At 37.3% G+C, this 14524-nt stretch overlaps 1 protein-coding gene across 8 annotated transcripts in view; it reads right to left on the bottom strand.

The window, feature by feature from the left end:
- The window catches only part of PHLPP2 (PH domain and leucine rich repeat protein phosphatase 2), a 126402-nt gene extending 114513 nt beyond the window's left edge, over positions 1 to 11889 (bottom strand). For 2 of the 8 annotated variants that reach the window (XM_077132929.1, XM_077132930.1), the window contains exons 1-2: positions 11770 to 11889; positions 1541 to 1800 (exon numbers count right to left, since the gene is read on the bottom strand). In XM_077132929.1, the coding sequence (XP_076989044.1) occupies positions 1541 to 1800; positions 11770 to 11868 (359 nt within the window). In that variant the 5' untranslated portion in view covers positions 11869 to 11889. Of the gene's footprint in view, positions 1 to 1540; positions 1801 to 4433; positions 5077 to 5364; positions 5468 to 5758; positions 5849 to 10357; positions 11293 to 11769 lie in introns of those variants that run through there. The other 6 variants (XM_077132931.1, XM_077132933.1, XM_077132932.1 and 3 more) reach the window with 6 other exon arrangements.
- Positions 11890 to 14524: the final 2635 nt, after the last annotated feature.

Raw genomic sequence — 14524 nt, 5'->3', positions numbered from 1 at the left:
TAGTAAACTTCAGTTTAGACTTTTAAAACAACATCAATTTTTAGCTCAGCTAAAGGTGTTACTATTACCACATTTTCAGGTGTGAGTGGCAGCTTCTTTCTTCACTTTCAATAGTATTGAACCCACAGTTTTTAATTCTGTCTCAAAAGGAACATTTATTTATTACATAGAAGGGGGGTGAAAGAAAGATTACCAGGTATTTAAAAAACTCTTATCAATTTTGAATATTAAAATAAAATTTCTATCAGATTTGCAAACAATAAAAATTTTTTATCAGATTTGTTCTTGGAATGCTGACTTTTAATATTCTTCAACTTAAAAACTGTCAGCAGGGGGTGCAAGGGTAGTCTAGTGGTAGAATTCTCATCGGCCATGTGAGAGACCTGGGTTTGATTTCCAGCCCATGTACTCCCCACCCCCCCCCCAAGAAAAATTCAACAAATGGTGCTGCAATAACGGAACAGTCACAGGAGAAAGAATGAAATGTGACCCCCACCATACAGCACACAAAAAAAGAAAAACAAAAAACTGTCAGCAATCATTTCTATATAATTTATATATAATAAAATTGATATATAAAATTTAAAATTTTACAATAATGAGCACATGCATGAGTTATGTGTCTATATGATACACAAATTTTAACTAACCTGTATTGGAGAGACTAAGGAAAAAACAAGTATACTTTTGTATTATTGATGGAAGCATAACCTCCAAGAAGAATTTGACAATTCTTTGATTTTTAACATTTATTTAATATTTAATTTTTACTTAATTTTTATTTAGTATTTAAATCAAAGTTACAAATGCACAGGTCCATTGACCCAGCAAGTCCACTTCTAGGAGTCTATATGTAGACTCCCATATACAAGAAACATCATAAGTACAAAGACATTAATTGCAGCATTCTTTGCAGTAGTAAGAAACTGGTGACAACCTAAATGTCCACTAATAAGAGACTGGCTAAAATTTTGGTGGATTCATAAAACGGAATACTATTCATTAAAAAGAATGAAAACTATACAAATATTTATATGGAAAAAGATCTAAGAGATATTAAATCAACAATGTGCTACATATGGTAATATTATCTTTTAATTTATATATAAATAGACATACTCACACATGAGCATACACATGCTTGTAAATTCATAGAATATCTAAAGGATGCATAAGAAAGAGGTAATAATCATCGCCTTCAGGAAAAGGTCTGGATAGTTGTGGTACAGGGGTGAAAGGAAGATTTCAATTTCTTTCAACTTATATGCAATTTTTTTTTAATTAATTTTTAAAATGTTGATTTTAAATTTAAATATCCGATCTACAGTATAATCCAAATGAAATAATAACTGTCCAATTTTCTTTTACCAACAATTTTTAAATTCAGGACGTATTCCAAGGACAAATATTTTTTCAAGCACAATGACTCCATAATCAACATTAATTCTAGCACAATTAAAATCCTAAAATCCACCTCTAAGCAGGAAACATATACTACTTATATTCCAACAGAATAAAAATGGAAAAATCCAGACCTTACCTGACCAGGTCTCCATGAAGCTGTAAATAAAGGCTCTCCCTTTCCTCACCAGCACATATTTCGGATGCTGGTGTCTCTACTGTGCAAAGGACAAGATGTAAGTCAGAGGAGGAAGCGGTGGTAGTGGCAGTGGTTGCTTCTGCTCCATAAAGGTAAACACAGCCTCTCTTCACATCTTCTCTCAGCCAGTCTCTTTCTCGAGAACCAAACCTACTTCTCCTATTCAAACAATTTCTGCTCCCATTGTGTTTCATATTTCGCTAAAAAAATACCCAGAGAAAGAATTTATTAGCTAGACTGTCTAAATGAATTAGACATACTGAGCCCTCACCCCACAGCTCCAATATTGTACTCAGGTGTCACCCAGTTTAGAGCCTGCCATGTTTTCCATCGCCATTTCTTAATATGGATAATTTCATGTTCTTTACTGTTAGCGATTCATGACTCCATGCATCATGCTCTCTGACCTTTTTTTATAAATGCAAATTTACTGAGATATATTCACACACCATATAATCTATTCAAAGTATACAATCAATGGCTCACAGTATCATCATATAGTTATGCATTTATTACCACAATCAATTTTAAAACATTTTCATTACTCCTAAAAAAGAAATAAAAGAAAGACCAAAACATTCCATACCCCTTGCCTCCCCCGCCACAGCATTATTATTTTTGTCTTTAATATTCATCTACTTAGACACTGAATAAACAAAGGTGTCTGGCCCCTTTTTTTTTATGCAGGGGCAGCCACTGGGAATCGAACCCAGGTCTTTAGCATGGCAGGCGAGAACACTGCCTGCTGAGCCACCGTGGCCCACTAACCCTTTCTTAAGTTTTCAGAAAAGCTTCAAGAATAGCACCTACTATCCAGCTATATCCAGTAATAAATTTGTCATATTTGCTTCAGATTATTATTCTAAAGAACATACATACATTATTTCATATATAGCTGAAGCCATCAGGTATCCCACCACAATCACATTCCTCCCTCTTTCCCCCAGAAACAAACACCATACTCTATTTGGCATTTCTTATCCCATGCTTCTTTTATTTGTAATACACACACACAAACACAAGTTATACATGTAATATTTTACAGAATTTAAAACTTTAAATCTTAATATATTTATATTTCTCCCTACAATTTTTTACCTCAGTTCAACATCAGCATAGAGATATATCTATATTAATGCATTCAGCTCATTCATTTGAGCTACTGAATAATATTCCATTTTATGACACACCACAATTTACCCATTCTCCTGCTGCTGGTATTGGTTTGTTTCCAATTTTTCAGTATTAGAAACAATGTTGCAATGAACAAGACTCAATGCATCCTGCAAGTTTCTCCAGGGTCTGACCCTCTGCCTCATATCCCAAAGTAAGAAAGTACAATTTGCACAAATATTTTCTACTCCCACGTTTCAAAAAATTACCACTGCATTTGAAAACTTAGGTATGTGAAATTCATTCGCATACTGTGAAATCAAGTTATCTCAAAGCAAAAACAATTTTACAACCCATATAACAAGTTTTTAAACTCCAACATTCACCTCTATTTTTATGATGAAGACACATCCCCAGTAACAGTGACATACGTCTTCAGTTTCATTTCCACTGTCCTTCACTTCTGTTCAGATACAACTACTCGAAACTCCCCAAACACCACAAACTGTTCTACAATTCTGTGACTAACCTGAAACATCATTCTCCATCTGACTAGTACTTACTCTTCAAAACTCTACTTGAGTATTTATAAATTTCTTTATGGAACACTACACGTCTCCCATCCCATTCTCCCCTCTTGTCTAGAAAAGAATTAATGACTCTATTCTCTGCTCAAAAGACTTCTTCATCTTGGACATACTTCTATTGCTACATGTATTGCAACGCATTTTAATTATTTATATATCAAATATCTCTCTTCTCCACTGAGAGACTATTATAGTGTCTTAACACGTATGGAGACAGATATTTTCAAGATTCAGCTGACATCACAGAGATTTATTCCCAATCTGTACTTTAGCCCAATTATCTCTGGCAAAAAGTTGATCATACTTGGACAATATCTCCATTTCTTATAGAGAAATCTAGTCTTTTCTTTATATCAACCACAAAGAGAAAAGGAATAATATAAATTACTTTTTATTATTCCTAAACAGATATACCTAAAAATAAGGCAAATATTTTCATAATTATTGAGATTAAATATTTGAAGATACTTGTGACACCTAAAATTCAATTTCCAAAGATAGCAAAGAAAGGGAAGCAAAAGTTAGAAGATATCCCCATATGAGAAGAAGGAAAAACAAAGCTTCTTTGTTTAAATTTAGGACAACAAAAGTAAATGAATCATTTTGCAGGTCTCAGAGATTTGGACATAGCTAATCAAAACCATAAGGATTATTACTGGTTCTAACTTTAGATAAGCAGGATAAACCCTTGCTACAAGTAGGAATTGGGTCTCTCCTCAAGCGGAGATTCTCAAAACTGAATTAACAAAGGCTTTGGAATATTTATTTTTCAAAACAGGAACCATCATATGTGTACTACTAAATACTTTCAACCTCTGGTTAATTTTAAATATTCCTTATTTTTTTAATCTTTGGAAAAGAAGAACTGGTTCATAAAAAAAACAGTTATTTAGGGCTGTAAACCTCCCTGGCAACGTAACACAGAAATCCTATAATGAGCTGGGACTCAGCATCAAGGGACTGAGAAAACCTTCTTGACTGAAAGGGGGAAGAGAGAAATGAGACAAAATAAAGTGTCAGTGGCTGAGAAACTTCAAATAGAGTCGAGAGGTTATCTTGGAGGTTATTCTTACGCATTATATAGACAACCCCTTTTTAGTTTAAGGTATATTAGAGAGGCTAGAGGGAAGTACCTGAAACTGTAGAGCTATGTTCCAGTAGCCATGTTTCTTTTAGATGATGGTATGATATAGCTTTTGCAAAATGACTGTGTGATTGTGAAAACCTTGTTCAGATGCTCCTTTTATCTATGGTATGGACAGATGAGTAAAAAATACGGATTAAAAATAAATAAATAATAGGGAGAACAAATATTAAAATAAATTGGGTAGAGGGAAATACTAGTGGTCAATGAGAAGGAGGGGTAAGGGGTATGGTCTGTATGTATGAGTTTTTTCTTTTGTTTTTTTATTTCTTTTTCTGGAGTGATGTAAATATTCTGAGAAATGATCATGGTGATAAATAAACAACTATGTGATGATATGGTGAGCCATTGATTGCACACCAAGTACAGAATGTTCATACGTTAAGAATGTTTGTGTTGTACATTGATTGGTTTTATTAATAAAAATTTAAAAAAATAAATAAATGGAACTTAAAATAGACCATCAAAGAAAAGAAAGTAAATATGGGTAAATTGCATGAATTAAGATAAAAATGTCAGTAACCAGAATATCATTGTGCCTGCATTATTTTAAAGGGACAATATCAACACGTTAAGTATTCTCTGAACTGGAATAACTTCCAGTCTTACTGAATATAGGTAAAATATAATGTATTCATGTATACATATTCAAATATTATTTCTATTTTTAAATAGACTGCCTAAAAATGATTTTCCCAGGAAGTACAACAAAGTAATTTCAAATATATAGACTTCCCAGTACTAGAGAATAAGCTGCAATTTTATTAAAAGATGTACTAGAATATATTCTGTGTTCTGAAGAGTTAATAAATTTAGCAGCCACAGAAATAATAACTAGGAGTACAGGATTCGGATTATCAAATATTCTTCTTCAATTAAAGAATTCATGTATAGTGAAACAAATCTCAGATCTTTCTTACCAACAAGAAGAAACATCACTTGACAGTGTCCTTTTATATTATAAGAAATTATGCCTAAAAACATCGTGTATATGTAAATGCAATCTTTTACCTTCAACATCATCTGAAAAGGTAGACAAAAAAAAAATTAAAAGTGGTTGATAAAGAAAACAATTCCTCATGTACTAGTACATACAATAAATGAGAGCTGAAAACATGAAATAATATTATCTCTTGGCAGAAGGGACTCATATTCATTTCAGTCAAATACAAGAGATATCCTAAAAGATATAAAATATATCTCACATTTTCAGGACTACGAGACAGATTTATCATTAAATTATAGGGTTATAAAACATCCTAAGGCTCCTCTTGAGGGACTGGTGAAAAAGGCAGAAATATTAAACTTCCCCACCTGAGGAAAAGCTTTATTCTTGCAAGCATTGAGGATTGCCAATTTGATGGGACAGGACCTCAGTCTTGGGGCTTGCTCTTATGCTTATTCCTGCAAAGAAGAATCTAAGCTTATTTGTGATTATGTCCAAGAGTCACCCGCAGAGAACCTCTTTCGTTGCGCAGATGTGGCCTTACTTTCTAAGGCAATTCTGCAGGTGAACTCACTGCCCTTCACCTTACTTGGGACATGACTCCCTGGAATGCAAATCTCCTGGCCATATGGGACATGCCTCCAGGGGATGAGCCTGGCTTTAGCATCCTGGGAATGAGAAAGCCTTCTTGACCAAAAAAGGAAGATAAATTAAGCAAAATAAAGTTTCCGTGGTTGAGAGATTTCAAACAGAGCCAAGAGGTCTTTCCAGAGGTTATTGTTATGCAGTGTATAGATATCCTTTTCGGTTTTTGGTGTATTGGAGTAGCCAGAGGGAAATACCTGAAACTTGATTCTTGAAGATGACTGAATAACTTACAGAGCTTTTAAGATGTGAACATGTGAGTGTGAAAACTTTGTGACTGACATGCCCTTGATCCAGTGTATGGACAGATGAGTAAGGAAATAAAATAAGCAAACAGTATGGGGGGCTGGGGGTTATGGGATGTTTTGGGTGTTCCTTTTCACTTTTATTTTATTTTTTTTTATTTTTACTGTTTTTGGAGTAATGAAAATGCTCAAAAATTTATTGTAATGATGAATGTACAGCCTATGATGATACTGTGAGTCACTGACTGTACACTTTGGATGATTATATCTCAATAAAAAAAGCACAAATGAAAAAATATATGTATATATCTCTAAGGAAGAATTCTAAAATGGAGTTCATTGTGTCAACGAAGAGTTACCTTTTGATGAAGCAGTAAAGAAAGCATCAACAATGGAACTGAATGACACATTTTCAATATCTAGATTTTTTTAATTGACTACTTCAGAATGAGTAAATTTTCAAAAGAAAATCTAAGTTCCTATTTTGATTTTCTCTAGAAAACATGATTCTATTACTGTTTATCCAAGAATTGTTTTATCCAAAGGATCATTTTTTCAGATGTTGATTTAAAAATAAAGAGCCAAAATTCAGAAAGAGAACTAAAATGTTGGAGTCTAAACTTAATTTATTTTAAGTATGTAATAAAAGAAAACTACCTAACTAAAAAATATCGAGACTATTTTTTTTAAATAGAAAAATTATTTACAGCATTCCTTACAAATTATTTAGAAAAAGAGCTAAATTTCTAATCGGAAGCAGCTAAGAAAAAAAGGAGACAAGGAAGGAATAGAGAGAAGGGAAGAAGGAAGGAAGTCATTTTTTTTAATGTGCTACCAAAGGTGTGCTGCATCTAACTTATTCATCTGAGAGGCAACTAGGGAAAGAAGTATCTTTTTCTTTAAAGTGTGACTTTGAATGTGTTTGCATTTAAGATTTATAATGTGACTGACAATCTCTCTTTTTCACAAGAGAAAATTTATTTATGAATCAAATTCATTCAATATTTTTCATTCCTGAGAAATTAATGAAGTTGAGTCATATGCTGAATATCATGAAGGAATAAAAATTAAGACAAAGTTTCTGTAGGTCGAAGGAACTGTGACTATTCGATATGACCAGGTTCAAATTTGTCTATTAATGGCATTCACAAAGAAGTTAATATCTACATATATTTCTACTCTACTTTTACTTTAATAAAATATGTACACAGTCAATAAAAAAATAAGTTATGTTATATGGTACAGTAACATACAAAGAAATTACTATGCATTCTGAACTCTGAGGAGAGAAATTTTGCTCACTGCTGTTAAGAGACAGCAAGCAGAAACAATCACCAAAGAGTTTCTTTAACAGCTTTTAAAATTAAGTAATGGCCCACTGACATTTCCAGTCTCAAAAAAGTCAAGAGCGAGCCCAGGAAATACTATGTTAGTTCATCCATTTTTCTTCTGTGAGGATTTTTAACATTTTTTTAAAATGTGAGTGATAATATTTCCCATAAGACTGTAAATTCCTTAAAGACTGTTATGTTTTTTAAACATATGTTGTTGCTCACCATTTACCTCAAAGAGTATCTCTTGTCCACATGATATATTCCACCCTAGGAAGATAAACTGCTGAGAATTGTAATAGATACCAATCTTTTAAACCAGTTCAATGGATATTTAAAACCCTGGACACTAACAAAAGAAAAGCCTTCTAGCAACAATCTAGTACTGTTTAGCTATTGTAGCCACTGGTGAGTTACTTCATACTTCCTTCTCAAGAATGTCCTGCTTCATTGCCCAAAACTTTAGCTAATTGCTGGACAGGTCTTCTTAGCAGCCAGTACTGGTACTGTCTATTACACTGTCTCTGAGCTATTTCAGCTTTTAGAATCACCATTACACTAGAATTGCTAGATTGAGAACACCTATTCATTTTTTCCCATTTTACCTTGACAAACTTATCTAAAACGGAACACAAATAAAATCAGCTCTCACATCAACCAAGTGTATAAAGAGCAAACTTATGATTAAACATATTTCTAGAAAACAAGTCTTTAGAGCAAGCCATGAATTAAGAACCCACTACTTCAATTTTATGCTTTTAAGTTTCCAAAAACAAAGATAATATATGAGGGCTGTGATAAGTTCAAAGATGATAAATATATTAAACACCACATACAGTTAACCCTAAGATGAGCACAGTGAGGTAAAAACTCTTCATACTGAGTGAGTTCTAGAATGTGAAATACCCTAAGGGAGAAAATATGTTTCTGCATTCAAAACTTTAAAATAAGATGGGCTCATGTGGTGGTTTAAAGCTTGATGTACCCCAGAAAAAACATGTTCGTAAATGTAATCCTTTTCTGTGGACGTAGTCTCATAAGTAGAACCTTCCTATGAGGCTACTTCAGCTAGGGCGTAACCATTCAATTAGAATGGTTGTAATCCTCTTATTGGAGTCCTTTATAAAAGAATGAAATTTGATAGAGAGAAAAAGCCACAGATGGAACAGCCAGAAGCTAAAATCAACAGAACCAGGATAGGAAGGGAGAGACCAGAAGACACCACGATGTGCCTCACGATGTGCCTTGCCATGTGAGAGAGGCACCAAGGTCTGCTGGCAGCAGGTCTTCGGGAAGAAAGCATCACCTTGATGGTGCCCTGAATTGGACATTTTTGGTCCTCAAAACTGTAAGATAATAATCCAACTATTTAAGCCAACCGATTTTATGGTATCTGCTTTAAGCAGCCTAGGAAACTAAAACAGCTCATCTCTGAGAACATACATGGTAAAGAATATTTTGGAAAGGGTGGAGAGGGGAAGAATACTTTAGTTCATGGAAATTTTGTTGATAGTAATTGATTTTTTTAAAACCATGTACACATATTATTTTGATAAAAATTTTAAACTGTTATTGAAAAAAATCTCATGGCACCCACTGACTAGATTATTTCTAACTTCATATCTTCTAGAGACTAAGTAAAAACAAATAAACAAATAAAAACATACCATGATCCCAAACTGTAGAAAATATCTGGAATACTTTAAAAGCTATGCTTCAAAGGCTTCAAAGGTACTTCAAATATTTTTAAGAGTATCAAAAATATACTTATATTCCAACTACAAATGTAAAGGGGTATATTCTAAATAGCAATTTGTTGAGTTAATGTAGGGACAGGGTTTTTTTCAACATCACAAAAACTTTATTTCTAGGACATGAGTTATCTTAAGGTTGCAGATTAAAAACAAAATTTGAAGACCTTCTAGACTAATTTTAACAGTCTTCCCTTCATACACTAGTTTCTTAAACATTTTTAATTGTGATATTTACCATACACACACACACACAAAAGCAATAAATTTCAAAGTACATTTTAACAAGTAGTTCTAAAACAGATTTCAACATTTGATATAGGTTACAGTTCCACAATTTCAGGTTTGTTAGGGGCAGGTTTTGAATAAAATTTTCCAATAACCCACAAGATGGATCTAGATTTAGTCTGCCTGGGTTATATTGTCTTAATGACACTATCCTTTTAATGAGAATTATATTATTTAACCATAATGATTGAAGTTCATGGTTTCAGTTTTAGTGTAAAAAAATTACAAGGCTTTTTTTTTTTTCAAAAGGTCTTCAGAGAAGAAAATGAGGGAGATTGACTTTATTTCCAATTAAGGAAATTTTATGTGTACATATTCTCTTCTAGCTTCCCTTGGCACAAAATTCAACCACTCAGCTAATTAAGGGAATTTTTTTTTTAAATGTAAGATAGAGCACCTAATCTCCAGAATGATCCCATTTATTTGCAAAGATTATTTAAAGTGTTTTACTATATGCAATAAAGCAAAGGTATTTAGAGACCGTCAGCCTCCCACTACACTAGCTCAGTACTGCAATTAAGATCAATTTCTGACATACTTCTAATGGTTCCCAGGTTGGAATCGCTGGGAACTGGTGTTAGGCTGTGTTCAATAAAGATAATCATTTCTCATTTACTTCCCTCTCACAATTCAATCACTCTCCACCCCAACCCCTCCCACTCCGTCCCCCCAAAAACTTATTAAAAAAAAAAGCCAAAGTTGTTTACCTTCTAGGCCAGAGGGTAAAGCCTATCTCTCACAGCAGCCATTTCCTGATAAACCAGAGCAGTTGAACTTTTTTAAAACATTGAGTTCATTCACAATTTACATTTCTGTGACTTTACAGTTTTAAATGACTATCCAAAAGCCTTTGGATAATTATATTTGCAATTTATGATAAAATAAATGACAAAATGTAAGAGGTTTATATAGACGTCAAAGTACGAGAAGTTATTTAAGTCACTGTATTAAGATTGGGAGGCAGTGTCAGAATTTTTTTAATATCTTTTACAGAGTTATAGTTTATCTTGTTTCATGAATTCACTAGGTTATTCAACTCTTTTTGTTGCTGTCCCCATTCTGTCCTATTATAATCGTTTTATTTTCTCTCCTCCTTCTCTCTGGCCACATTCTTCTTCTAGAACTCTAGTGTGAATTCCATTCCACTTCCAGAAGGACACTCAGTTTACATATTTGACCTACAGAAATTTTCTATTTCAAAGGCTAATAGAAACTCCACCCAGAGAGCCTCCCACAATCCCTCCCTTTAACCATCTTCACAGTCCCCTCCCCACTCTACATTCCATATGCATTCAAACTTCTTGTCACCGTCAAGGCTCCCCTACACCCTAGCCGCATCTGCTTTCAATTCTTCCCACTCCCCTAATTCCTGCCAAAGCCCCGCTTGCTGCCTGTTGCATAACTGCTCCCCCATTAGCCTCCCAGGATGATTAGCCCCGCTCCCGCAAGCAGAAATGCCCCTTTCTGCCCAACCCCTCCTCCCTTCTGCAGCATGCTCAGCCATTCCCGGCGATTAAGCGCCTCCGGGGATTTTCTCTCCAGGCGGGGCAGGTCATCCTTCCTCGCCAGTGTCTCGCGAGCTGGGAGTGGGGTGGCAACTTCGGTTGTAAGCCCAGAGGGCAGAGGCTGCCCGCTCCACCCCGCGCGGCCCCGGACGCCCCGCCGCTCCCGGCCAATCGCCACCGCCATCCCGCCGCCGGGGTGATGTCTTCAGGTGTCCGAGAGGAAAGCCCTGCGTACTTCCAGCCTCGCGGTCAGCCAGGAGCCCCCGACTGGGCCCCGAGCGAGGCCCGGGTGCGCAGTGGTGGGGCCCGGGATCCTGGAGGCGCCGGGTGGGCGGCGGCGGCCAGGCGGACACCCGCCCGAAGGCGTGGGCCTGCGAGGCGGGTGGCGCGCGGCCAAGGATGGGCAGCGGTGGGGGGCGGAGGCGGCCAGGCCTGGGCGGGGGCGCGGCGCGGAGGCCTCGGAGGAAACCACGGCGCAACCCGTTCGGCTGAGGGGCGGCCGGGCCGCGAAGCTGACTGACTAGAGCACTGCAGGGGGTCACCGCTGCCTCGGCTACCGCGTGGGGCGGGGGGGGGGCTGTCCCCTCCCTCCCCAGCCCGCCAGCCCGCCTCACCTTCAGTACCCGGATCCCTCCCGGCCGGCGGCTCGCTGGCGCTTCGGGCGGCTCCGGGGGCTCCAGCGGGCCCGTGGGGCCCGGCTCCACCTCCCCCATCGGCGGCGGAGGCTGCACAGGGCTCGCCGGCCGGCGCTACGGCGCGCGAGAGCAACCGGCGGTCCCGCCCCCAGGTCGCGGGCCCCGCCCCAGGCCCCGCCCCTCCCGCAGGCCCGCCGGACCTGCGTAGCTGCGGACTCCGCGTGGCCCCCGCGCGGCCCTGGCGCCGGGGAGGCGCATTCCCCAGCCCGCCGAGGGACAGGAGGGCGGAGCTCGGCGACTCCTCAGGGCTGGGCCTCCTCCACAGCCGCGGTCGGCTTGGAACACTGAGGTGCTGGGAGTGTTATTTATTGCTATCCACGCCCCCGAAGTGATAGGAAAAAGGGGCAGGTAGTGCCAGCACCTGCCAGTTGTGACGGGACGCTGCCCTCCGCTGAGAGCGGCTCTTATTACTTACCTAAAACGTACCTTCTGTTTCAAAACTGGCTTGTCACCCTCCTTTGCAAAGTCCTTGAATTAACTATTTACTGACAATACTCACCGTACCAAGACCCTCTGCTTTATTAGAGATGCTACGACCTTCTTCGGTAAATTCGACCCAACCTCACAAAATGTGTCAGCTCACTTCTCATCCATATTAGTAGTTTTGTGTTCCGAATTTGGAGTCAGTCTGATTTGAAATCTCAGCTCTACCACTTATTGGACCTATTCCCTGTGCAAGCTATTTAAACTTCTGGTTCCTTATCTGTGAAACAGAAGTGAATCAGTTGAATAGTTAGGAAAATTTACTGAGTAACACATTCAAAGAGCATAACACTTAGGGATTCATAGCAGCCATTCTAATTCGGAATTTCCAAGACTTCTAGATTTTAGGCCTTCTCTTTACAAAGGTCTTGATGAGTCTTAAAGCAACTCGTAAGGATATTTAACAACAGAAAACCATACTCCATGGAGTTTTGAAAAACTGGTAAAGATGGTGTCATTATTATCCATTGCTTCACCTTTGCTAATCCAGATAATTACCTATTGGAAATATGTAAATATTTCCTTAGTACAAGAAAGGTTCAGGTCTAATTGTGCAGTGTTTTCCTCTCATTGTAGAACTATGTCTATTTGGAGATTTTAAATACAAGGACAAAAGTTGGTTCTTGTCAAGACTCTCAACCTGTACAAATTACTTCTGTGAAAGAAAAAGGATGGTCACTACATTTTCCATTTACCATAAATTACTTTTAACATACCATACCTCAAATTCCACTAATCTTCATTTGCTTTGTATAAGGAGAAAAAGCTCTTAGCTTGTACACCTACCTGGTTTTCCTTCTACTTTGAAATTCCTTTCAAGAAAGCTACTCAAACTAGTCAGATTCCTATTTTAGTGTTGCTTCTTCCAGCAAGAACCCGAGTATGTTAGGGGCAGGCTCCAACATGGAGAAAGAAGTGTATTTGAACAAGGGCACACAGGCAAGCAGTGAGAATAATAAAGATGTGGATCAGAATAAATGGTTCCAAAAGCTTGTTTTTTGAAGTATTACACATTACTTTCTCCGATCTCATGAGCAGAAACTCTTTATTGCTTGACCACTTGAAAGAGAAGGATCTTGTCCCAGGACTAGGGTTTGAATTCATGCTGGGGTATATATAACATTGGTAGATTTTTTTGTTTGTTTAATTAATGGACTAGTGAGTGAAGCATCAATTCAGGATAATGGTGTATGCTAAAAGTTTATGTGTTTACTACCCCATACTGGCAACACAATTAAGACAGTAAGAGAAGTAAAAGAAGCCACCAGCAGAGATTTCAGGGGGTAATTTATGATGCCATTCTCTAAGTTTAAAGATCTCCATGATTTAAGACCTGATTTTTCCAATTCAGAAACTATTTTTCCAATTCAGTAATGACAACCAGTTGTTCTCACCTTATATACTGCCATTAACATTTTATACTTTGTTTCAAAGGTCACATATTCATGCTCTCTCCCAGTTCAAGGCAATGTGCATTATGTATGCCAAGAGTTATGTAACTACAATTTCCAGAAATGGTAAACAGCTGAGACTAACCCTAAAAATAAATTTCTCTGGGATTTTCTTGTGCAAAAATCCATCTGCCCTCACTGCAGGTTCATCATTAACAAAATCAGGTTGAATCAAGCCAAGAGGCAGAACAGTCATTAGAAGCCCTCCTGCCCTGCATCCTTCCCATAGCAGCTGTGCATACCTTCTCTCACAGTTCCTGCAACCCCCCAGCTCAAACACACATGGACTTTATCCCAGGAGCTTTTCCTAATACTCACTGCAAAAAATGGTAGAAAGTCTGGAGAAAGAAATTTCGTGTCTATCAGATTTTGGTAAAGGAGCCATAAGATACTACAATCACTTATTTACATCTAGTTCCCAACTCTTTTGATGACCACAAAGTCAACTTTAGGTCTGAATCCCTTCTTATTCTACCAAAGATTGTATAAGTCTGGATTTATAAAATCCTTATTTCATTTCCAAATAAACAGGCAGTATTCACTTGGCTTCAAGATTTGAACAAACTTTTTCTCTGAATATTTTTATATTTTCAAATATGGGGACAATTGGACTGAGGAAGGAAATAGTGTGGAAAACCCGAAAAGTGATAAAAATGAATTTGGTTCTTTGGTATTAAAGTTCAAATCTTAATACTATTCATTAAGTAAATTTCTAGGCTCTAACTTTTCTGTTGTAGCTT

The sequence above is a fragment of the Tamandua tetradactyla genome, chromosome 16 (assembly GCF_023851605.1).
Source record: "Tamandua tetradactyla isolate mTamTet1 chromosome 16, mTamTet1.pri, whole genome shotgun sequence".
Lineage (NCBI taxonomy): Eukaryota > Metazoa > Chordata > Mammalia > Pilosa > Myrmecophagidae > Tamandua > Tamandua tetradactyla.
The sequence above is the reverse complement of the archived record's forward strand: the minus strand, read 5'-3'. Positions and strand labels throughout refer to the sequence as shown.